General features: G+C 39.5%; 1 protein-coding gene and 1 long non-coding RNA gene across 3 annotated transcripts in view; one reads left to right on the top strand and one right to left on the bottom strand.

Annotated features, from left to right (window-relative positions):
• Positions 1–24,913, bottom strand: part of LOC103473406 (carboxyl-terminal PDZ ligand of neuronal nitric oxide synthase protein) — a 53,379-nt gene extending 28,466 nt beyond the window's left edge. For both annotated transcript variants that reach the window (XR_001777173.1, XM_008423637.2), the window contains exons 1-2: positions 24,420–24,913; positions 21,744–21,815 (exon numbers count right to left, since the gene is read on the bottom strand). Coding sequence is in view for 1 of the 2 variants with exons in the window: in XM_008423637.2 (XP_008421859.1) it covers positions 21,744–21,815; positions 24,420–24,524 (177 nt within the window). In the remaining variant the exon portion in view is untranslated. The remainder of the gene's footprint in view (positions 1–21,743; positions 21,816–24,419) is intronic.
• On the top strand, positions 17,722–24,999 carry LOC103473407 (uncharacterized). The gene is made up of 3 exons (XR_535018.2): positions 17,722–17,972; positions 20,948–21,088; positions 24,913–24,999. It is a non-coding gene; the product is annotated as an uncharacterized LOC103473407 (long non-coding RNA).
• Positions 25,000–25,369: the final 370 nt, after the last annotated feature.

The raw sequence follows: 25,369 nt of genomic DNA, 5'->3' as shown, positions 1-25,369 counted from the left end.
TTACCAAAGCAGTTTTGTAGTTGCACAGTGTTTTGCTTGCATGTTCATCATCTGCCCGTGTCCGCTTTAAAAGCTGGGCTCTCCCTGGCCTGAATCCACAGCGATTAAAGTTTCAGTCGCTAATTATCCAGACCTGAGTCCTGGGAGAGCTGATTAAACGGAAAATAGGCGGGAGAAGCAGAAACACACCAGAGACACTAAAATGGAGTTAAAGTGAGAGCTAACATGCCGAGAAGTGAAGTGCTGTTGCCGTAAGATGAAAAGGAAAGTTTCAAAAGTGAAATTCAGATTCGTTTGTCTTTATTACTGGAAGCTCATAAAGCCAATGAAAAACACACTTCCTGTGCAGATCCGGTTCTTTACCTGGAGCTGCTAATGAACTGACCTAATTCAGAATAATCAGTATCGTTTGTGGTGTCAGCTTCCAAAAAAGATGACAGAAACATCAATCTATTAAGAATCTGAGTGTAAAAAAAAAAAGACATTTTAAAGCAAGCAGTGCTTTGGGGGAAACCTTTGATCTGTATCCTTTGCACTTTAAACAATTTTCCTGCACTTTCATCAAGTATGCCACTTATAAATCCCCCATTTTGATTTGAGGGTTGGCTCACAAATACATCTAAAATGGTAATTCCATTACATTTGAAAGAGGATAAGAATCTAAACATAAACAACTATTTATAGTCAGTAAAAACAAACGGAACAAGTAAGACAAATGAAAAATTGGTGTTGGGATTATAAGTGTTTTTACATACTTTTATTTTAAAATAATCATTAAGGAACACTGTCCTCTTTGGTCAAATAAATAAATAAATAAATAAAAATAATTAAGACATTTTGACAAATGTGACCTGTGTAGCATTTAAAAATAATGAAATAGAGTGAAGCTTTTGTTTGTGCTGGCACTTGATGTTGACATCCCAAAGTTTGACTCATAATCTTCGTCTCTCCAAGTCTCTTGGCATCTTATGAAACGTTTCCAACATTAAATTTTTCAACAAAATGTTTCAATGCCCCAAAACCAAGAGTGGTTATTTTAACCACGGGGGGAAAACAACAACAAATAGCATCAATGTAATTGCTAAATGGTTTTCATATGAAAGATAACCCTCGCCATGTTAACGTTATGTAAACCCTCAAAGCTGTGCCAGATCTGTGGCCTGGTCTGAAGTCAGCAACAGCAATGAAATGTAAAATATGGTGTCTTTTTCAAACAGGCGAATGTTGCTATAATAGTGTCTAAATTTACTTCATAACAAAAACGCAGCTTTTCCATAATTTAAGCTTCATTCCAACGCTACACAGAAGCAAAATTCAATTTTCAAATTGCATCTGAAAGTATAAAATTTTTATCTTTGCTTAAGTGCAAACATTTGTTAAATATTTATGCTTCTGATGCAATTATAGTGTAACAACAACAGGAATGCAATCGGCATTTGATGAAGGAGAAAGAGAATTTTAATCCCAATGGGCTTTAAACCTGGTAAAATGAAGGTTAAATAATTATTATTATTATTTTTTTTTTTAATGACGTTAGCAAACCCACGAAGAAATAAATGGTAGGTTTAAGCAGAGCTCCACTGTGACAGTTGAAGAAACCCTCTGAACTGCAATAAAAATATTTAGGGTGGTAATTACAGGCATGCAAACGACTTTGGCTTCAAGTTCTAAATTGCTCTCTTTAAAAGATTTGTGCAAAAGCCGCAACCTGAGCCCAAAACCCACGGAAGTGACTCTTGCATGAGTGCAGGAGCTTAGTGGAAACAGACTGGAGGTATTTACTTCAAATGCTGGCTGTCACCATTAGGGCCGTCAGCCTCATCAGTCTTTTGATGCATTTCCATCACTGCTCCTCTCTACAATGTATTATAAAAGTGTCAAAGAGAAAAGTGATGACTGCCGTTGTGCCCACTGAGTGAGGAGAGAAAACTGGCTCTCACTACAGAGGCCTGGGTTATGAGTTATGGCCTGGCAGTTTAAAAAGTGAGACAAACATTTAACAGGAGACCATCTATTTGCCATTCTGAAGCAAATTTATAAAAAAACAACTTGGAGAAGCTTATTTCTGCCTCGTGAACGTCATTGCTTGCCTGCTGTCCAAATGTTTCCGATGCTTTAAACGTGCGCAGCATGTGTTTGCCTGCATCAAATTTTGCTGAGCAACAATTACCCCTGACACTTCATAGTGGATGGATGCTCATGACTGCCCCCCAGAGATGAATATGGGGTGTAATACTGGTTTCCAGTCCATGTCAGGACCTACCAGTGGGTTCCACTGTGAAATAAACATGTGTAATGTCATGGAATGAAAGGATGATCTGAAAGGGGCTCGTCTTTACAGCACTGATTACTGATCAGAAATCAGCGGGGCTGCCAAACATTCACAAACACCTTTTGTTGCCTCAACATGATACTGATGTTAGTGCCAATATATCTTGCATCCTTAAACCAGAATGTTTAACCATATTGTGTCATATGTGATGCAATCTTTTGCAACCAAAGCTGACACTGATGCTGCATTATTCCTGAGTTACAGCTGTTAATAAATTAAGCCAGTTGCATTAGTCCTTTTTTGGAGAGTTAATGTCATAAGCAATCCAATTTGTGTCGTTAAAGTGTCTGAACGCGAACCGGTCCTCCACAAAATGTAAAATAAAACCAGTGATTTAATGGACAAGACATAAATAGATGTAACAGTGTTTCTTAGGTTGGGGAAAACCAAACTGTTTTATTTTAATAATTTGCTTTAGCACTAGCCAGTTTGAGGTGGAAAATCCTTCCAAGTGTCTCATGCTGATGTGAGAAACGATATTCCCACAATAGTGCATTCACCAGCAGAGTTTCCCAAACCTATCCTTCAGGGCCCGCAGCTCTGCATGCTTTGCATAATGACTTACTCAAACATGCCTTATTCAAATGAACGGGTTACCTCTTCAGGCAGTCAGGAAAAGTTCTGCTGAAAATTGTCAAAACCCAATCAAATGGATCGAAATAATGGAAATTAACTCGTTCACATGTGTGACCCAATATCCATGCATGATTTGTGAATGCTAGGGAACTCCAATTCCTGTATTTTGCCATGGCAACCATTCCATGACTCTTAAGCCATTTTCACACGGCAAGGAACGGAACGGTTCCACCCGTACTGCAGCCCTGTTGTGTTTGCATATACACTGAAGTCGCCATCAAAGCTGTACCTGACGCCATTATTTTTTAAACTAAATGGTTTCGATGTAGCGACCGAAGCCTTTTCCCCAGAGATGCAGCGGAAAACTTTCTCTTTCCTCGTTGACCGATGTAGCTCATTCTGTACTCGTTCATCAGCGAGTAAGCGGAGGAAAAAAACCCCCTCATCATTAGACCAGGTTATTGCACTATATTGAGACAAATCCATTGCTAATTAAAACTAATAATAAAAATATTGAAAAGAGCAGTCTTTACAAAATAAAATACAGTTTAGTGAGAGCCAGCTGTCAACGGAAAATCAACGTCTGACTCCATAACAACCAGCGGCCAATCAGCTGCTGATTCTAAACAGAACCGCTTGGCCGGCCCGATTGGAACCACAGCTCTTATGGTTCCAAGGGGCCGGGTGGAACCTGTCGGAAGTTCTAATGCAAACATGGTCAGCCCTACTTTGAAACCGTTCCCTTCCTTGCAGTGCGAAAACGGCTTTAGTTCTTGTTGGTTTAAAAGCTTTAAATTTCTCAGTCAGTGAAAAAGCTATTTTATATTTCACCCATACTTTGGTTTACACCAACAAGTAGCCATTGAGTAAAGAGTCATCTTCACCCTGGTAAAGTACTACAGCCCTGCCCAGCAGATCCAAACCTTCCAATGGCATTAAGGGTTTAATATTAAGAATCTTTGCTTTTACAGTGTAAAGTAGCAAGCAACAGTGGACATAACTCAGATCAAAATTTTACTAAAAAAATAAAAATAAAAATTTTCCCCAAGTGCAACGGCATGAACAAGCCTCCCATTAGGTTGAAGTGGTTCTACTGCGGCTACGGTAAATAAACCCTTTGGCTCTAATCTGTCGCTGCCAACAACCTCTTAATCACAGGCCACTGAGTCTTACAGTCATTGTTCCTTCATTTGTCTTTGAGAGGTCTTGCTTGAGAGAAATTCAAAGGGTAAAGCTGAAAAAGGACTAGTGTGGGTCCACATGTGCTGCTAATGGACATCTTTAAATTGGATAAAACAGGCGGATTTAGCAACAGCAAATCACAGAAAGAGAAATCCAGGGGGAAAGTGCCAAGAGACCGAATGGAAAACAGTGGTGGAATGTGGATGCAATGTGGGTCACCGATGCTCCCTGTTCAACCATTAAATCCATATAGGAACCCACAATAGGCCCTATAGATCGCAGCCTAGCAACCCCTTCATTGTAATCCCAAGGATTTGGGGAGTTCCAGGGAATTTTAATGCTTTTTCCCCCTGCAATTCAGTTTACAAGGAGCTGACTGTGGGTAACAGAAGTGACAGGGCTACTGCCCACCATCTGAACGTAGAAAGATGGAAACAAAGTCTTGCAGGTCAACATATAGCCTTTAAATCATTTGGTTCATGATTATTTCATTTGCTATAAGTGCATTTCATTTTCTTCACAATAAACCCACTCAAGCAACTGCTTCCCAGAAGTTCAATGAAATAATGATAATAAAATGTAAAAAAACAAAAGCCGAGCTTTGATCACAGCTGCTCTGCTAGTCTCGGATTAATTTAATTTTCCTGCTGGCCATGCAGGGAGAGCAGAATTACTCCCATGACAGCGGAGATGAACAAACCTTCAGAGTGAATTGGCTCTTTGTCGTCATCAGTGATCAGAAAAGCGTAAGAGGAATATTGACCTCGACCTTCACCACTGATCATGACCTTAATCTTTATGACCCAGTACAGAAAGTTGTTTTTTTTATGAAAGTAACAAATCTGTATATGAATACAATTTATTTATTAAACAAGGAAGTGAAAGCTTTGTGTAAATAACAAGCAAATGCAGCAAAAGAAATGTCCTCATAAATCTGAGAGAAAAAACAAAAAACAAACAGATAAATGTGACCTGATCTGCCCAGTGTGTTCTGGTGTCAAACTGAAGCACTTATAAACACCTGTGAGAACCAAGCTGAATATGGAGCCCCTCTGGCAAACCACCAGTTTCAGATCTTGTCAGATGTATCAGCTTTGCCCCGCAGCAGACCCAGGCAGGCACTCCGAAGGCAATGACGGCCTTGGAGTGAGAATGGACCAACGCTTGAATGAACCGCTGAGTGGCACAGCAAACGGACAGCCAGTCCCAGAGCGCTGACGGCAGCTACTCTCGGCTGGTCACATGGGACACGGAGGAAGTACAAAAGAACAATCTGAAGACGCCAGAAACCTGCTTCTAATAACAAACAACAGAGAGGTTTGCAAGGGGTTGACGTTGGTATCTATAATGCACACTGAAAATAAAAGTAATCAGTGCTGGCATAAGCCTGATAATGTTACCAATGCTAAATCAATTCGACAGTTTCTAACGTCTAGTGAGATGAAAGTTTAATAACACCAACATATATTTCAAACAAGCCAAGATCCACAATGAGAAAGTGGGTGTGCTTTTTACAGACTCATATCAAGCCAATATAAAGCAGTTTTTAAGGTCATCCATCTTCTTTTTTGCCTCTAACAGTAACTGGTGGAAAATTTGGTGATCTTTTGAGCAAACTCTACATGCTTTGTGAATGTCTGATACCGTCTCTTAGTGCACGGAAACCGACACAACGCATTGTGTTCATTTCCTGTAAAGGTCAGAACATGAGAAAACTTTACAGTCAAGTGAAATATGCTTAATAAAATAAGTTTCCTTTTTTGGATGGATGGATGGACCAACCGGGAATTAATCTTACAATTGAACTCAACAGATTTCAAATTAAAATAAATAATTGAGAGCAACATGGAACTGAAGTCAAATTCTTGTTTTGCTTTCACAATCTTGGCCACTAAAGCCAAATCTCGTTTTTACTAAAGCTTTTAGAGATGGAAGTGTGAAACAATGCGCTAGTTAAATCACAAAACAAACTGTGTCTAAACGTCTTACAAAAATGTGATGAGTATAAAGGCAAATGAAATGTAAAACAATGCATGGTGTAATACACGGCCATTGTTGTATCCTTTCGAAGTGACAATGAGATTAATAGGATTACTGGGACAAATATTGTCAGATCAGAGTCGCTAAAATCCCCTTGTCCTATAGAACGACAACTGGTACCAGCACACATCTGTACCATACGGTGCAACCTAATGCTTTACACAAGTATGAACTCGATAATGTGACAATTTCTTTCAAGATAAGGCATTAATCCGCTACTATTGAAATCAACTGTTGTGTTTTGGCGCACCATTGAGCAACTAATCTGCAGTTCCAACAGTAATAACACAACCATGAGCAATGATAAATTGTGTTACCAGACAACTTAGATAAGCTGCTGGGAAATAAATAGACCAATCAAGGATTATGATCTTAATTCCAGTACTTAGATGAGTGATTAAAGACCACCAAGGACCAACAAGAAATGGCTCGCATGCAGAAATCTGCAAACATGTCGGCAAACATGTCTGGGGCTTAACATAGAAACCTTCACAAGACAAGTAATAGGAAAAGATAAGACTCAACGGACATGTGAGGTGAAGGATGCTCAACCGGGACAAGCTGGGGAAACAGACAAAAGGCAAAAAAAAATTAATAAAGTTTGGCACAATGACAGGCATAAGGTCAGTGCTTCAGCACACGCTAACCCTGTCTTAGGGGGTTAAACACTGGGCGTGAATTGGGGCACCATCTGCGACTCACTTCCAAATTTGCTGTGAAAAGCCCGTTGATAGAGGCTTCGAGAGGCCAGGAGGCGTTCAAAGACCTCAACCACAAGTAGTTTGAATCTGTGAAACACTCAGAAACACTTGTGGTGCAATTCAGTAGCAGAATGTTGAGCATAATCTATCATAGTCAGCCTTTTCTAAAGCCTCCAGTCTAAATACGTATACATGTGACATATTTGCATAAAGATTTAGTAGATTGCTCCCTCCAGGTCAGGGCTCAGCCTTTGTCTCAACTGTAGCAGTTCAACTGTCTTGTTGACTATATGATGATAAGATGAAGCAGACGATAGTTAGATGGATTCAGGTGAAAAGGGGATCAAAATGGGGGATTGCTGAGGGTGTTTGGGATATCTGCATGCCTTTACTTTGAGGTTGTGCAGGTAAATCCTAGTGGCAGAACCAGAACATGTCGGAGAGCCTTTATACCCAAAATCAGTCTAAAAATGCCTTAAGGTCCTCCTGACTGAGCTGGAAAGTGTCACTTTGTAGAAGAATATTCCTTTCTGGATCCTCAATGATGTCTTGAAAAAGTGAGACAATGGATTGATGGATACTGTACTTGATACTGTAAATCCCCAATATCTTGCCTACTATCATACATTTACACAAATTGAGCAATGTGCTTTCACTTTCAAAATAAGTGTTGGATATTACCTTGCTAAAACCTGCGTCTGGGTGCGTCTTACTGGAACGAGACCCTGCGGCACACCCACAGCGAGCCCCACAGAATGAACTACAGGAACTCAGCGTTACTTCAGATAAGTGGGAGACATTTGATGGCTCGATGGATTTGGAGTATTTTAATTTTTTTGGTAACACTTTATTTGAAGGGGTGTACAGAAGACTGACATAATATTGTCATAAACATGATAGTACCTGTTATGAATGTGAAGGAGTCTTGATGAATGGTTATGATTGTTGTCATGAAGTGTCATTTGGTAAATAATGACACTTTTAATGCAAAGTTGACACTTTATGAATGTTTATGGCTCCATGTTCATGACAGGTGTTATGTCATGTTATGACAGTGTCATGTCAGTCTTATGCACGCCCCTTCAAATAAAGTGTTATCCTATTTTTCTGTACCATTTACATTTTATTGAAAGAATGATGAAGTTGAACTACAGCGTGTCAAAAAAAAGATGCAGATTGGCACAAAAAGGGTTTGAATCAACTAACTCTATTCAGTTAGCTGAAAGAGTCAAGTTGTTTTCTTTGTGTTTGCATTTGATGGCCCTCAGAGGGCATCCGATTTCCCATCCACAAACAGCAGCAGATTACAGACATTCAAAGGGATCACGCTAGATAAGTGTCTTTGGTGTAGAATCCAAGGACTTTCTGGAGATGTGCAGGACTCGGGATGCAGAGGGATAAGCGGGGATGACCGCTCTGATGCTTTCCTGTTATTACTGCGAGGCAAGAAAAAGGTTCTACATCCACACTATGAGATCAGCTAAATTTAAAGGTCAGCTAGAAAATGTGCCCACAGTAACAAAGTTGTTTTCCAGCATCAGTGTTTCTGTGTTTACCGCCTCATGTTGGCGAATGACCTTTATGGAGTTAGACGTTTCAATCATCTGAAGGCAGTCCAGTTTTTTTAAGTGTGGTGAATCAACCAACAGCTGTTTAGATATTTAGCCTCAAAGGAAATTATGGCTCTAAGTATCCTGTGACCCAGGCATCGCTACAGCTGCTGTCAACACCTTGCATCCAAGAATGGCATGGGAATTTAATCCAAGGACGAATGCTGCCATGTTTAGCTGAAAAAAAAAAACTCTCCAATCTCAGGAAAATGAGACTGAATGAGATTCAGTTGGAATAAGAAAATATATTTTAAGGTTCTAGGAGGAAACCTGAAAGCAGAGATTTTGGGTGAAACAGATTCCACTTTGGTAACATGGAAATGTCTCCGGCGAATATGATTCAGGTCTCCTTTCTCATTACTCATTCAGTTTTTTCTTTCCTGATTGGCTGATGTAATGAGAGGAGATAACAATAAAAAGGAAGAACAGAGGTAAATGTTCCCTGCAGTAGAGCTCAGTACACAAATAGCACCAGAAGACTATCTACAACACAAACTTCACAGATTTCAGATGCAAGTTCCAGACAACAGTCTAAGTTTTCCTTAAAATCTTACCGTATGTAGATAACAGAGTGACCAAAGGATGGGCCAAATTGAATGACAGAATGACAATCTCAACCTCGTCATTGGGTCAACGAAAATTTCATTCACACAGCTTAGAAAGTTTAGGATTAGCTGTGCTTTATCATTCACATAGTGACATTAAAGAAGAGAAAAACCAACTGACTATAGAGAACAAAATTTCTAATCCTGGGAAATTCAAATTTACACAAGTTCAAAATCATAAATACTGACTCAAAAACACATACACAACCCCACTCATTTTTAGACCGATATCTTTTTGCAAGTTACAGAGAAATCACAAACTCTTTGTAATTAACAACAAGCTTCATAATTCTGGCTGGATCTTCGACTACTTCTCTTGCCAGAAATGATGAAGCTCATATAACTTATGCTGTGAGTCAGTTAAACTGTTTAAGTGGAGCAAAGAAGAAAATTTATTCCTTTAACTCATATAAACTTTTATAACTCATAAATCTTCTGATTTCTTACAATTTTTTTCTTTTTAATTCCTTACCTAATACCTACATAAAATAGTTTCCCTATTTAATCCATTTTTAGAGTTTTACCATCATGCAACATATGACAAAACAAACAGGAGCATATTCCAAGGTTTCACTGTCATAGGGGGGGAAAATGATTGACTTATATGGAACGGCTGATAACCAGATGAAAGGTATTTAGTCATTCCGAGTGTTAAGCAGGGAGTTGTTTGAGCTACAGCAGCTCTGTGTAGGTAAGTGTTTAATGGAAATTTTGACATCAGGATGTCTGCAGGGATTTGAACTTGAAGCTTTTAAAGCTCATCAACTTCATGCATGTTTAAATGAACACAAACCTGAGTGAGGAGGAGAGCAAACGTTTTACGAAGAGAGAGAGATATAAAGTTAAGAAAAAAAGCAGAGTGAGGAAGCTGGCATCAGCAAGAACTAGAAACTTTCTGAAGAAATTTAAATGGGGCCTGCCACAGTGTGCCCGTCGGTTGGACCCCATCGTTCTGATGCTACAAATTAGCATCAATGCTAAAGTAAGCTGAGATGTACCCAATAGCATGTGGAGAGTCACAAGCATGTTGAGTAACATTAACTTATGCCATTCAGTATGTCAAAATTAGTGTACAAGTTAAAATGAGCCAAGTTGCTAACATTAGCCTAAATGCTGTCATTAGCATGTGGGGCATCACTAGCGTGTTGTCTTACTTTGACTTACCCCATTTAGTGTAGTAAGTGTGGCTAATAAATAATAAAAATAACCAAAAGCTTTTTTAGAGAAAAGGCTAATGCTAATGGGGGGCAGTGAAATGCTAATGTTTGTGCTAATGCTAATTCACCGCCTTGCGCTGTGTTCCTGTTTCTCCCCGTGATTAAACTCATAATTACAAGCCTCTGCTCTCTGATAGCAGACAGTGTGTCCATAAGTTTTACTAAATACTGTACAATAACCAAAAAGAGAGATGTAACTTCTATCATGAATATAGATTTGCCAAAAATTCTACAAATTACAATGAAATACTGCTACCTCCGGTGGGCGCCGGAAGTAGCAGTATTTCATTGTAGAACAATGAGTGCCTGCCATGCAAGTCAGTCACTGCTCTCCCTGTGCATTGCTATGACAGGCCCCAATGACACCTTCAGGTTTTCTTTAGGATCACTGGAGGAAGATGAGAGAAATGAGATGAATGAATACACAAACACACATACTCACAGGGGCCTAAATTACATTTAGAAGTAGGGCAGCCTATGCTGGCAGCTCAAAGGCCTGGAGCACTTTCCTGAATCATTATCCAACAAACGACACCATAACACAATGAGCTTAGTTTATCTGCCTACTCATGCTTACAGAGTGCTCCCATGCCTGAAGGCGCTGCTTACAAACCTGACGTCTTAAGTGATATATGAAAAGAACACAAGTCTGGTGAAATGAATGACTTCATTTGAAATGAATATAAAAAAAGCTATATGAACAGCAATTATTTAACAGGAAATGAGGCTTTGCAGAGTGTAAACATCACCTCATCGCAATTAAAGACTACCCTGGTAAAGATGTGCAAAAAGGCTTCCGGTAAATTTCTAGAAGCAAGAGTTCCCACTAAAGAAACATTTATTTATTATTCTAAGGCAACATTTTAAGAGATTCGTATATAGTCATTTCTGTCTTCTTAGTTCCATAAGGGAATAAGTTATTTGGGGAAACAAAACGGAAAAGTCAAGAGTGATTGTCAAAAGTTAGGAAATTACAACAGAAGGAAATCTGCAACTTACTACTAACTACAGGCTGTGTGATAACTAAGAAGTTTATTACAAGTGGAATTGTGATAAACAAGGCTGGATTAGGAACAAAGCTCATCTCGCCAATCTTTGGGGGTCAATAAGTCTCCATGACAACCATTACATACTAGCCACAACTGCCAGCTGGCTGTTCAAAAGAAAAGCCTTTTCTAAAGTACCACTAAAGTTATTTGAGTTGTTTCTTGTGCATGTTTTCACCATCAGGTCCATACTATTTAGGTAGATTATGTCCCCTCACAATAAAAAAATCCCCTCATACTGCAGGAATGCTGATGCAATCTGTGGGACACGCAACAGCAGAAAGCAGAATGTGATTAAAAACAATGAAATTAGACCAATGCAGCAATATTAACAGATTGCTTCATAGTAGTTACATTTCGAAAACCAAGTACTGTCTGTAAACTTCGCAGGAATGTGCAATGACGACTGCACAAGAACAAGAACTGGAGAAAAGGTCATGGAAATGGTGCAAGCTGTAAAAACCAGGAATGACTTTCAGAGTGCTTTATGTTTATTTACCATTGGAGAAAAGTAGAGAAACTGCAACAGCTTTAACCTAGCTTAATAAGTTTGTTACTTTCAAATGTAAAAATTGGTAAATGAGCCACAATCTTGGGGCGTTGTGATTTGTTTTCATTTGTTTCTTAGAACAGAAACGCAGTAAAACAGGATGTACGTTTGACCTGATGCTGCTGGACTTGTCTTATGCAGCACTGAGAGCAGTTTATTTGTATTATTAATTAGCTGTTTTAACAACCACATTTCTTGAACATTGAACTTTCTGTAATACGACAGTAAATAGGACCACATCTAAGTATTTTCATTCAAAAGCAGACTTGGTACCAAATCAAAAGGACAAACTTTAAGGGAAGAGAAGAAGTTGAATAAATCTAATAATTCTGCAGGATTATCCAGGATGGCCATACTGAAGCTGAAGTTCTACACACTGCACAGAAATTGCTTGGAAGAAATTTAGATGGAGCCAAAAGGGAAAAGGGGTGAAAAATGCAAATCCCTCAAGTTAAAGAGTTCCACTTCCTTTCTGGCAATATAAGATGCTCAGAGCACACAAAGAGAGGACTAAAACACGGCTCTCGTAGCCACAGCAGGCATTGCAACGTCATGCTGTCATCATAGCACTAATTTTTAAGGATTACCATTCACATTATCTTTCTATGTCAGCATCATCAAACACTGATGTTCTCCAGTAACTGATCTTTAAGAAGAATTTTGACCTGATTAAACCACAAGATCTTAGAGGACCACTACATTTCCTTCACTGGCTGTTGCAGGAGGTTATACAAACATCTGTCCCTTCAGAGCAGAAAAGTGAACGTAACAAAGGTGACCTAAGAGTGTATCAAAACATATCTTAACTGACAGGTAGGAAGATTCAATGATGTCAAATTTAAATGAATAACATAGTGGGGGAAAAAGTATTCATGCCCTGTAAATGTTACTACCATTTATTACATTATAAAATTATGTAGACTTCTATGTATTTTATTATGATGTTTTGTGGTAAAAATAAAGTATTGTGAAGTGAAAGTTAAAAAAAAAGAAAGTAAAAGTAAAACTTTCCTGGAAACCAGAAGAGTGTGGCATGCCTTTTATATTTAATTACATTACGCTGTATCTTACTGCCTTTGCAATTTATTGAATAAATAAAAATACTCTGTGGTTTATAAGTGTGAAATCTTTATTCTGTTTGGGGAAAACGGACATCTGCAGCCAGAGATACAATGAAACGGATTTGGATCAAATCCTTTTCGTGTATTAGAATGATCCAGTCTCGTTTTGTATATGTAAAAAAAAAAAAAAAAAGCTTCAACGCGCATCACTTACTTCCATTTCTTAATTATTCGCCACTTTGTGTCGGTCCATCAGCTAAAATCCAAAGGAAATACCCTAATGCTTGGAAGTTTTATTCCCTTTTCGTGACTCGTGTTTACAAGCTATTTTGTCCACCATGATTTATTAGTCTAGAACCTATTTTATGGGTGCTGACTCACACCAAACAACGCACGCCAACAATATCTTTCCAATAACGGCACAAAAGCGGGAGCTCTTCAGCTGCCAGTATGTTGACTTTGCTATATTTGCACTTTAGATTAGCTGCGGCAGACTCTGTGGCAGCCAGAGAAGGCACAAACAAATAGGACTGTTCACAGGAAGTGCGCACTGTAACATAGCTATGAGTTTGTATTTGCAGACATTCTGAAATACCTCTAAAAATGGAGCATAAATAACAGTGCTCCCCCCGCTGCTGACCTGGTTTAAAATGTCACAGGTGATCACATCTGTCGAAATTTCCTGATATATATATATTTTTTCCTCTTTTGAGAAAACTCACTTTGCACATCCTACATTCTTATAAACACTGGCGGCATCAACTCTTATATAAGAGACGTGTTTAACATTTTCATGCTGTGGCTTTATAATGGTTAGGGGATGTTGGAAAAGCAAAATGTAGCTTCAGGGTGTGCAGCAGGATTGAGTTTTTGCCTTTTAGAAAGGGTTCTTCCACAAGAGAGAGGGTTGTTTTTATTGAATGTGATGGCATCAGCGTATATACACATATAACCTGAATTACATGTGGCAATAAAAGACAATACAAAGCCTTTGGGTGGATTACGAAAGCAGAGACGTGTGTGCTTGTATACTCCAGGGAAATAATAGCGGCCAAGAAGACTGAGCCAACCAGATTGTGAGGTCACTCCGACGTCGGAGCGACAGACTTCTGACTAACCTCCAGCATCCCTCTCGAAGAGAAAATAATTGTTGGCGTTTCAAACTTTTAATGAGAGACATCCACTTTCTCTTGTTCTAGTTGGGCTTTATGAAAATAACCTGAAGGTCTACAAGGAAAAAAACAAACTATTTTGAATGTTTTCCTGCTCCAATATCAATCAGGTGGCAGCTGCAGGACGGCAAACGTTTCCAGGTCAATGGCCAAATTTCTTTTGTGATGCCAAGCCTTAAAATGATTGAAGTTTGCAAATCTTTTACTCTTCCACATCGCAGACTTTATGTGAAATCCCAAAGCAAACCGACAAGCACCTGAAAGCTGCGGTAAACTTAAACACATTGCCTTAGGAGTGATTAAAAGAGAAGATGTAGGATTCACATTACTCGCATATCATCCCAGTAAGATACAAGGAATTTGTTGGTTGTAAAGTGATGAAATGTGAAGAAGTTAATGTGGCATAAATACTGTAGAAAGGCACAGTCATAGTGGACTCACGCTGGTCTTTATATCATACATTATTTTGTGTCAATGAAAACTGTGAAAGATCCAATTAACTGAATTGGAAAAAAGTAATAAACACAGCAGTCATGACTCAAAGTTTCTCAGCTACAATTCAGCCAGTTGTCAGATGATATTATTGTTCTTCATAAAAATATGCTTTACACTTTGAAGCTTGTGAGAATTCATACATAACACTCACTCAGAGACTGTTTTTTTTGTTTGTTTTTTTACCATCTGTCAGTCTAGCAAGTTATTAAGCATGAACACAGCAGATCCTGCACTGATGACACCTGATTGTAAAATCGCTCTTAACAAAGAAGGAAATAATCCTCTTTCTTTTTTGTGTTTGCACAATGAAACTGCACCAGCATAAAGCTGAGATCACATCTAATTCAATAAGCATTTAGGTCACCTACTGGACTTGTGCATCTGCCATTAAGCCAGCATGAACCCAAAGTGAAAACAAAGCCTCCCATTGTGGCTCATCCCTTTTTTAAAGACCGTATGTGATGAATCACATGTGAACCGTCCAATCACCAACACTTGAACAGACAGACAGACAGACAGACAGATCTGTCCACTGCGATTTTTACATGTAAAAAGTAACAAGATGTATCTCACCAACATGAACCTCTTACTCAAACTCACCACCATCAACACTTTGTGATAACTAGTAAGGAGTTTCGTACATCCCTGTGTGTTACGCCTCTCTTCCAAGCGGAATAGGTTAATTTTAGCTGTGTTAGAGATTTTTCCCTCTTCTGATCATGAAAAATCTGTTTAGGGTCATACCAATTAGATGTAAGTCGAGATTCAAAACCTTCCTTTCGTTTGATAGTGCTTTTGCTCTTTGTCCTGCTGATAGCAAGCTACGCTAATGCGTTTGTAGAATGGAATAAAAACCTTTAATCAAACTGTTTCTCCAGTTTTTTCCAATGTGCCAATACTGAAAATATTTCTTCTTGAGATTTCTGTGGAGCACCAGAACTTAAATCGCGCTCAAAAGATTTAGTTGGGGAGCCCCGAGGCGCATTGATTAGCACCGCAAGAAGGTTGCTGACGTAAAAGTTATCCGGAGTCTCTCTGCTCAGAGTTTAAATTCTCTGTCCTCGCCTGGGTGGGTTTTCCGGTGCTCCAGTTTCCCTCTGCTGTCCAAAGGCAGGCTTACGTAGGCCTGTGATGAGCTGACAAACTGACAAGCCTCAACTCCTGCCCTTTGGCAGCGTAGAGAGCATCCACCACCCCCATGTTTCTAACAAAGATAAAGAAAGAGACTGGAAAGTTAAAAATCTTCTGCCCTTCAAACAAACCTGACCATATTTACTAGCATATGTCATAAGAAAACTTTTTCCCGACCTGTAGCACTATAATAGAAACAGAACCTGACAAAAAGAGAAAAAAAAACACTCTTTTCCCCAGTCTGACAGGTCCAGAGTGACTGTGACTTCGGGACACATTAGCAGTCAAACATCTGCATCTCACCAAGTCGTGACAGTTCAATGAGCTCACGAAAGACTGACACAGACTCAACAGATTGGTGTCGAAAGCCAATAAAAAAATGTCTTCCCTGCACAGTCAAACAGAGGCCCGCTCAGAAAAAAAACAACAACAAAACAAACAAAATCTTCCTCCTGGCAGACCGCGCGAAGCAGGCTGCATCCTGAAGGACACGTGAGGGAGCCTTAAAAATCCCATTAGAGCTGCTGAAAATTCAAAGAAAAACATGCATAGCCTGCTCTCAGCCCCAAAATCTATTCCTGTCAGCACTGAGTAGATAGCCAGAGATGGGCTAAATTGAGACACTCTATTTTGGTAGGAAGAGAGTGAGGGGATGGAAGAAAAATAGCAGGGGAGCAAAGGAAAGAGTTGGTGGGGTGGGGGTGGAGGATAAGAGACTAAGAGGGAGCTGGAGAGATAGGCAGAGGTAGAGGATTGCCTTCAACTTGTTTCTCTTTTTTTTTTTGTGGAGAGACACAGGCCCTCCTGTAAATAGAACATGTTCGTTTCCCAAAGAAATTCCACAGCACACCCTCGTGTCCCTTAGAGAGCCAGCGAGCCGTGGAAGACGCCGGATCTGTCCATGCGCACGGAGCAACACCAGCCTTTGTTGTCCGGCCTCGTTAATCGATTGAGGAGGTCGCGACAGGTCTCGCCATAATGGAGCGGCCGCGGCTTTCAGAAACACACACACGCGCGCCCACAGAGCATGCAAAAACATCTCTGTGAGCGCACGCTTTCTGAGCCACCGGTCAAACTGAATGTATCAAATTCTTAAAAACCAGCCCAGTGGGACCGGTCGGTGATGACCGGAGGTGGGTGGGTGATTAAACAAAAACAGGCTGGCTGAAAAGAGCTGCAGGATGCAGACTTGTATATTTTCACTACGCTGCCAGGGAAAGAGTGGGCACATGGGTATGAGAAATACTGACACAAATGTCATTGGGATTTTATGTGACAAAAAAGTAGCATGCTGTAAAATGGGATTAAAATGAAACGTGTTCTTTATCATTTTCATAAAAATGGAAAATGAGTTGTGCATTTGGATTCAGTCCCTTTACTCGAACACCCTAAATAAAATCCGGTTCCATCTTTCAGTCTCCTGAACCGTAAATAGAGTCCATCGCTGTTCCTAGGCTTTACTTTGTTTTGCTAATTCTATTTTTCTATTTACTCAGTATTTTTCTTCAGTAATTCAGCTCCCTGCCTCCCCAGTTGTCTCTCATCTGCTCATTAGCTCACCTTTCTGGCATTCCAGAAATCGAGCTCCTCGACACATACTTGGTTTTCACGGTTTGCGTCAAATTCTCTGATGCTGCCACCAGCCTGGGGATTCCCAGAACTCTCGTTTTTCTGTGCGCTTTTGTTTTGTTTTGTACTTAGGTGACCTTTATGATGTTTCAATTATAAATACGTACTCTGTTTGGTGCACTGTATACTTGCGTGCCTCTCGGTCAGGTCTTTCTTGTAAGAGATAAGGAACAAAATGTCCCTGTAGTCCTCAAGTGCCGGTATCCTGCGACTTTTAGATTAAGCTTTCACATAATATGATAATAAAACCCACAGGGACAGAATGTGAACGTGAATGTGATACACTTTTGCAATAAACCTCACTCGACAAGCACTGAACTCCTATGCTCTGTCACTCTGCCGTCCTCTGTTGACGCCTGCCGCTGTTTTCCCACATTTACTCGGAGTACGAAGATTAACTGAGGGAGAAGAAACCAGTGCAGCTCTGGCCAGCCAACACACAACCTCTCTCCGTTCCACGACTTTCTCGCCAGCCTTTTCTCCCACCTCCATCAAGCTCAACTTTCAGCCTCTTTAAGTATACACAAAACTCCATTCGATCTCTCAGTTAGAAAGCTCTGCTTCCAAATGAAAAGGGAGGCGCATCAACTGCACATGAGAAAGAGATGAAGGAAAAGTCAGAAAGGTGAGTCAATATTCATCTATTGCGAAGCTAATTGCATTTGATTTGGCAAATAAGCTTCAAATGAGCATTGATGCCCTTCATCGCTTATATATATGTGTGTGGACTCCGAGTACGTGAGAGGGGTCGTAAAGATCCGGCAAAGAAATTCCTCCCACGTGGATGAAAACAGAGGCTGAACAAACAGCTCCTGGAGCTGGCACTTTAATAGGAGGTGTTAAAAGCAGACGGCGAAACCTCAGAAGGAGGAAGTGACTCCAACTTCACACACCGTAAATGAAAATTTACATTCATTTTGATTCATAGATTTTTCTTAGTCATTTCTGATTAAAGTTGTTTGAAACTCCAACAGCAACTTTGATGCCGATGCCTAAATTTATATTTGTGCGTAAGCACTGGAATCAAAACAACATATGTGTGTTATACATACCTGTTAATGTCAATTATTGCTAATATTTAGCAACAGTGGAAATAATTGTTAATTTTTTTGTTGTTTTGCATAAAAATATGCAGATTGTTTTTTTTTATGTATATTAAATTTTACCTTCAGAATCTGACACAGCCGTACACAAGTATCAAGGTGTTAGTTAGGTCTGCGGATTCTCGTCACCATAATTGATGATGCCAAATATAATTTTTTAAGATTTTATCTTCTATGTTTTCCCAAAGATTCTTGGCAAAAGTTGTGCATTATTTTAATTGTTGGATGTGCAAAGACTCTCTTCCCTGCAGTCTGTAGAAGTGTGTGTGTGTGTGTGCGTGTGTGTGTGTGTGTGTGTGTGTGTGTGTGCGTGCGTGCGCGCGTGCGTGTGTGTGTGTGTGTGTGTGTGTGCGTGTGTGTGTGCCTGTGTGTGGGTGTGTGTGTGTGTGTGTATGTGTGTGTCTGTGAGTGTGTGCCTTTAAGTTCAGCTTTGGGTGCACTACTATTTCATATCACCTTATTTGTTTATTGTTTTTTTTAAATAAGATAGAATTTAAAAGTTTTTCAAAGTTTTCGAAGGCCTGAGGGGGGGTCAGACGTATTGTGCCAAATGTTAAGTCATAATAAATGAAAATGTGGATGTTCTGTAAGTTGCAGCAGTAAAAGAGTTTAATTGTGGCTAAATGAGATCTCCGTCTTCACTGAAGGTTGCATTGATTAGCTGCTTGCTTGTTTTCACGTGCTGATCTGTCAGCCTGTGCAAAAGCCCAATGTTAAATGTCTGAATCCCATTTTTATCACACGTTTAGATAAAAAGAATACCTAAAAAGGGCTAATAGAAACAAATATTCTCCTTTTGAAGTTGAACTTATCACTAATTCAGCTCCACCGTATTTAGAATTTAAAAAACTCATACTTGTTGATTTTACATATGAAATCCATACTTTAAAGCACATCGACTGTGTGTTTAATACTTTTGGCCCAATTGGAGCCATTGTGATGATATTTGAGTGTTGTTTTTTTATCTAAGTGTGTTGGGAAATGTGTGCATGGCTAATGTTCTGCTGAGAGTCAGCTAGATGTGAGGATCTGTGCCACTCTCATATTAAACCATGAAATATTAAGCTGACACTTACAGACTGCAGACTGAGTGAAGCAGGTGGGCCGACTCTCCTCAAAAATAACGAAACCCAACCGCCAGCTCTCTTACACTCACTATAGAAGATCAAATTTATAAGCCAACAATGTAATCAGAGCGTTTCTAGTCATTTTTATTTTGAAACAAATATCACCCAAAAGATCTGTTCAGGTTTCATCTTTCTATAAGCTCAGGAAAGCTTCCTTGTTCCTTTAAGGAGAAGCGGGAAAGCTTCTCCTCACAGCATTATGCTGCCACCACCATGCTTCACAGTGGGGATGATGGAGCCTAAAGACATTGTAAAATAATCAGAAAAAGATGTGCATAATTGTCTTTCCACTTTACAATTTTCACATAAAATCTCAGTAAAATACCTCCTAGCACTATTTGCTATGCTTCGTATTGCTGATTTTTTTTTTTATGTGACTAAATCCAACATCCATCCAAGCCTTTTAAAAGGAAACAACATTAAAAATTAAACAGGTCAACTGATCAAAGTAAAAAAAAAACCTCATCCATAAATAAGCAGCTTTGATCACTGCCAGCAGAGATCATGTCAAACACAAATGACAATTTAATAAACCAAAAGGCTGTTTGTATTAACCAGATCTCTTAAACTCATCACATGACCTTGCTTCTTTCATCAGCTCAATCAAAACCGAATTGTTCTAAAATCGAATTGTTCTGCACTGTGCATTGAGATCTGATGTAAAAAAAAATAAAATAAAAATGTGGGATATCAACCTCATAAACAAATGATGAAGACGTGGATTTAGTCTCTCTCCGTCTGAAGTTTTTCAGCTTATATTCCTACATGTATAGCAGTCTTTAACGAACCAATTTAACTGGCAGGAAAGGAAAAAGAGAGGAGAAAATTTGGTATGTATTAAATGATTCATCAAGGCACAGCTGCCAATCAAAAGCAAACCCACATATTTCTTTTCTGCGTGTTTATTCGGTCTGATCTGGGAGGCCTGTCATTTCTGAAGCATGTTAGCCCAGTGAGTCACACATAAATTACAGAACCGTCCGCGGCTTCCTGTTTAGCTTTTGGTTGAAATAAATAACCTAATTATCTCTGTGACAACAGAGGGTAAGTAAAAACTTCATATGGCAAAAAACCCCAAAACAAAACAAGATGAAGCCTTGAAATAAGCCCAACCATCAACTCATCTGAGTGCAATAAAAATAAGCATCACTTAGTCTAATCAAAAGCAACAATAAAAAGCGACACACACTTTACGCGCTTACCCAGAACAATCCACCTCACTCCTTTAGCCGTTTCCTTTCTGTGAAAAGGCCTCTTTGGATTGCTTTCAAGTTTTGTGATCTGTTGTTCAGCGGCCAGCAAATGCACCACTGCACCGCCTGTACAAATTGCATCTGACAGCACGCGCTTTTTATTCTGTGTGATTACAGTTTTAATGGCAAAGGCGTCTCCCTCCTCCATCACTCAGTCGTCCACAAAGGACTTCAGACGAGGGAGAAAATCCCAGCGATGTTTGTTCTTAGCAGCCTTAACGACAACACACGTTTTATCAAATGCCAGCTGTAACCCAGGTATGTTCACGCCAATCTCTTACAACGCCGATGACTGTTTATTCTTTATTTAAAGCAATGTCTATGTCTTTAACAAAAACAGTCAGGTAATAAATGCCTGGATTCAGCTTCAGGACTTCCTATAAATATAAAGTCATAAAAAGTTATCACCTGCTTTGAGTGTGTTTGGTTCAAATAGCATCACAAATGGACAAAAATCGAGCTGATCAGCCGGCGTCGCAAGGCGTTTAAAAAAGGACATTCAACATATATTCTAAAGCAATGGAGTTGCGAAAAGTCAGAGGATTATTTAAAATGAAACTCATCGTAGATGCGATGGGTAACCCAAGCGTGTCATGATCATTAGTTTTTTTTTTTTTTGTAAATCATTTCCTAATCGAGAGAAAACTCTTGATGAGAAAGCTTCCTTGAGCACACACTCCTGATTAGTAGAGCAACTAATCAAGTTCTGAAGACGATCGTTGTTCTCTCTATTGTGGTCTGGAAATCATCAGAACCAAATTCTGGCACAAATCTGTAAGTTTAGATCTGCTGCATTATCCGCCAAGACATTTACCAATGCCAGCTCGTCATGTTGATTCCTGTACCTCTTGTGATATAACCCATCTAGGTTTCACTTTTCTTTGTAACCTGACCTAATAAGCTTTGACCTTACCCTGATTCTCCTCATGGCTGCTACAATCTCCATCCGACTGTTGGGCCTGGGCACGTCAAGACTCCCCACATACTGTGGCAAACATGTACACGCACATGAAAAAAAAAAAGAAGAAAATAAATCAGTCATCTATGGTGCCACGCACTGCAAAAAGACAGTTTGACAAAATCAACTATTTCCATGTGAAAATGCACAGATTGTTTGACGTGAACAAAGTTCTGCTAGTATTTCTTATTGACTGTCACTCAGATTGGTACCATAGTAGCAGAATAACACAACGCAATCCCTACAACTTCTCTTCCTGCACACTGTTAGTCAGCAGGAAAGTTAGTCATTTCTTCTTAATTACAATTAAAAAAAATTGTTTGTTTGTTTGTTTTAAAAGTCAACTTTGAAAATTACAAGTGACATGCACTTAGATTGAGCAGATAGATTGACTACTTAACCAGATAATCAATTTGGTAGGCCTTTTGTGTTATTCTATTAAGAGCAGAATGACTAAAAAAAGAGGAAAATAATTGTGCAATAAGCTCCTTTACTAGATGGTTACGTCATTTTTTGTGTACTTCAATGTATAAAAATTCTATCATGACGCATGCAACAGTAATAATTAATTTAACTAAAGCATAATGGCCTCTTATTAGCAGAAGAAATAACTTATGCATAGTCCCAAATATTGTGCTAGGTAGTGAGACTTATTTAATTATGAAAATTTATCAAATACGTTTAAAAAATTTTACCTTTTTTGACACACTAAAATGTGTTGGGCAAAAAAAAAGACAAAGAAGACATGGTATTTAAGTTTTAAAGTAAGATAAATTTTTTTATGGAGTCGCTGTCAGTTGAAACGACAACTTACAAATGTTGAAAAATGGAGCCAATACAATACATGCAGAGAATGTATTGTATGCATTGTCTGCATACAATACATACTAATCATTGAAGTGTCAGCATGTGGAGCAGATTGTGCCTTCGAAAGAGATCAATGTGCGAAAGACGCCGCAAAACAATGATTTTTCTTGCAACGTGTCAAATCTGCATGGCTCTGTTTCAAAGATGAGTTTAGTGTGGCACAGATGACACAGCCTTCCTTTATTAGTAAGCTCTTTGCGGCTTGCATATATTTGAATTCGTGAGCGGCCCTGGGGAACACGCCGCCTTTGATGTTGCTCTTATTTTGATTGCAGTAAACGGTCTGGGAGCAGAAAATCCGTACCGCTGACTTGGTAAAAAAAAAGATATGTCTTTGGTTTTGCTGTTTAGAGACTCGCTGTGTGCACTCATTCAGTTTTATTCATTCATAATCCTCGAGTCAATTTATTGACTGAGATGTTTTTCTTTCATCAAAGAAAAAAAAAAGTGATGCTTATCACATGCACTTCCTGTTAGATGGAGGATGGCTCTGACGCACGTTTAAATGGTTCATTCGTTTTATTTTTAGTCGCTGAGAATCTGTAAAAGAGTACAACAGAAAAGTTGGGCATACGTGCATAAGCTTCAAAGTTTACTTTTTAGACCTTGTACATCTTAACTTTTTGTTTTCTGAAACAGTTTTTTTTTTGTAGTTGTCGTTTCTTCATCCACTGAAAACAAAAAATGTTCCACAATCTGCAGTGTCTGATGTGATCGTAGGGTATGTCTGTGTTTCCAACATCATAGTTATATCAGTTTTCTATTATTCTTGCACTTAAAGAGCAGAACATATTACATATGAGTCAAAAATAACAATAATTAAATAAATAAATGTCCTCTTTATTTTTTATATGGAACTAATAAGTAAAAATATATAATGTATTAAGACAGTGAAAAAGGGCAATCTTTAGGAATTGCAGTCCAATCAGAGTTACTGTTATGACTTCAGTCACAGGGATCTTTACTGTTGAACAGGAAACAGCACTTTGTTAAAAACTGTTAAAACAAGGGAGTGGCATAAGGTCAAAGTTCAACAACAGCAGCACATGCCTGCTTTAATCTTCTCAACTTTCCTGGTATCTTATTTGCCTGGCTAGACTATATATATGTATATATATGGCTGTCTTATATTCAAGGATGTTTTGCAAAAAACCTAACCTTTGACCTTGAGCATGTCAACCATAACAGAAACTTTAAACACACCCCCTAGGTATGAATCGTTTTTGTATGAATGAAGACATTTCCAGAAGTAATGTAATAAAAATATACTTTAGAAAGGACCAACCCAAAAAGAGTTTCATCCTGTCTATCAGTCTGAGATAACTTGAGTATAAGAAAAACTTTTAACAAAAAAAATTCCATGTGTATCTTGCAATTTGCATCCATAACAGAAATTATTTTAGGCAAGGCATAGGAACCGTCCCTGACTCTTGCCCGGGGCTCATATCAACTTAAATTCGGCCCTGGTGCCAGTTTGTTAGTTGGCTTCCAATAAGTAAACGAGTAGGGAAATCTTGCCAATATACAGTACCCATCACTCAGATCAGCTGTTGGTTTTATCTTTAGAATCTCAAAACAATCAGAGGAACATTCCTGGGATCAACCTGGAATAAATGTCGGAGCAGCTGCTGCCATGTGTTTCAACTTTATAATGGATCCCAGCTGCTCCGTCCAGTACACCTGCCACCGCCACATGGTTGGGGAGAGGGCGGGTTGGAGGGAGCCAGACTGGCTAGAAATACTGAATGGACCAGGTTATTTCACCTTGGCTTGGAAGTAAATCCCGTGCTGATAAGCCTCCTCGTTGTGCAGCGGCAGCCGCGAGTCCGCCACATCGTCCACCAGGTTGTACCTGTTCCTCACGGGCATCCCGGGCTCCCTTTCCTCCTGAACAGTAAAAAAAAAAATCACTGAACAGAAGCTGAGCGGATCGATCCAGAGAACGCTACAACAAGCCGGGTGTGCGCGCCCCGCACGGCCCCGTGAGGAGGCACTTCCCGGTGGGAACGCGTTCCATCGCCGCTGCGCGCGGCTCCAACCCGTCCCGACCTCAGGAAGGACAAAAATGCGCGGCTCTTTTCCTCACACACAAAAACAAAAGCAAACACGCACACAGGGTGTCCCCTGCACGTTCTACTTGCCAGTAGGGCAAAAATAAATAAATAAATAAATTTTAAAAAGCAGGCATTGTGTGTGGGGGGGTGTGTGCGCGCGCGTGTGCTGTCCCAGGGGAAATCCTCTCTCTCTCTCTCCTCAGGTAATGAGTCCCGTTCCCCCGGAGTCCTGTTTGAATTCCCGTCCACTTGGTCGGATTCAGCACTGCTCTGCAGACGATCAGAGTGGCTCCCCCACTCCTTCCCTCCCTCCGTAAAGCACAAAGCGACTCCCTCATTGGAGCGAAGTTCCCAGGCATGATGCAACCAGGAGCTGGGAGGACAGCCAGCAAACAAAGTGAGCCCACCCCTCAGGAGGTGGGAAAAAAAGGGGGGGGGGATACAATCATTTCTGACGGTGATGATTTTACTGTGGGAAGGCAAATTCTCCAGACATGAGAAGAAAATGAGTAAATTAAGTCCGGGAGCTACAGAGCCTTGCAAAATGCATCTTAGCTACACATATAAATCAGATTTTTTTATTTTATTTTTTAGATAGATCAAAGTAAAGGGAACATTATATTCAACTTTGTTTTTTTGTTTGCTTGTTTTTTTAAAATA

The sequence above is a fragment of the Poecilia reticulata genome, linkage group LG12, assembly GCF_000633615.1.
Source record: "Poecilia reticulata strain Guanapo linkage group LG12, Guppy_female_1.0+MT, whole genome shotgun sequence".
In the NCBI taxonomy this organism is placed as follows: Eukaryota; Metazoa; Chordata; class Actinopteri; order Cyprinodontiformes; family Poeciliidae; genus Poecilia; species Poecilia reticulata.
The sequence above is the reverse complement of the archived record's forward strand: the minus strand, read 5'-3'. Positions and strand labels throughout refer to the sequence as shown.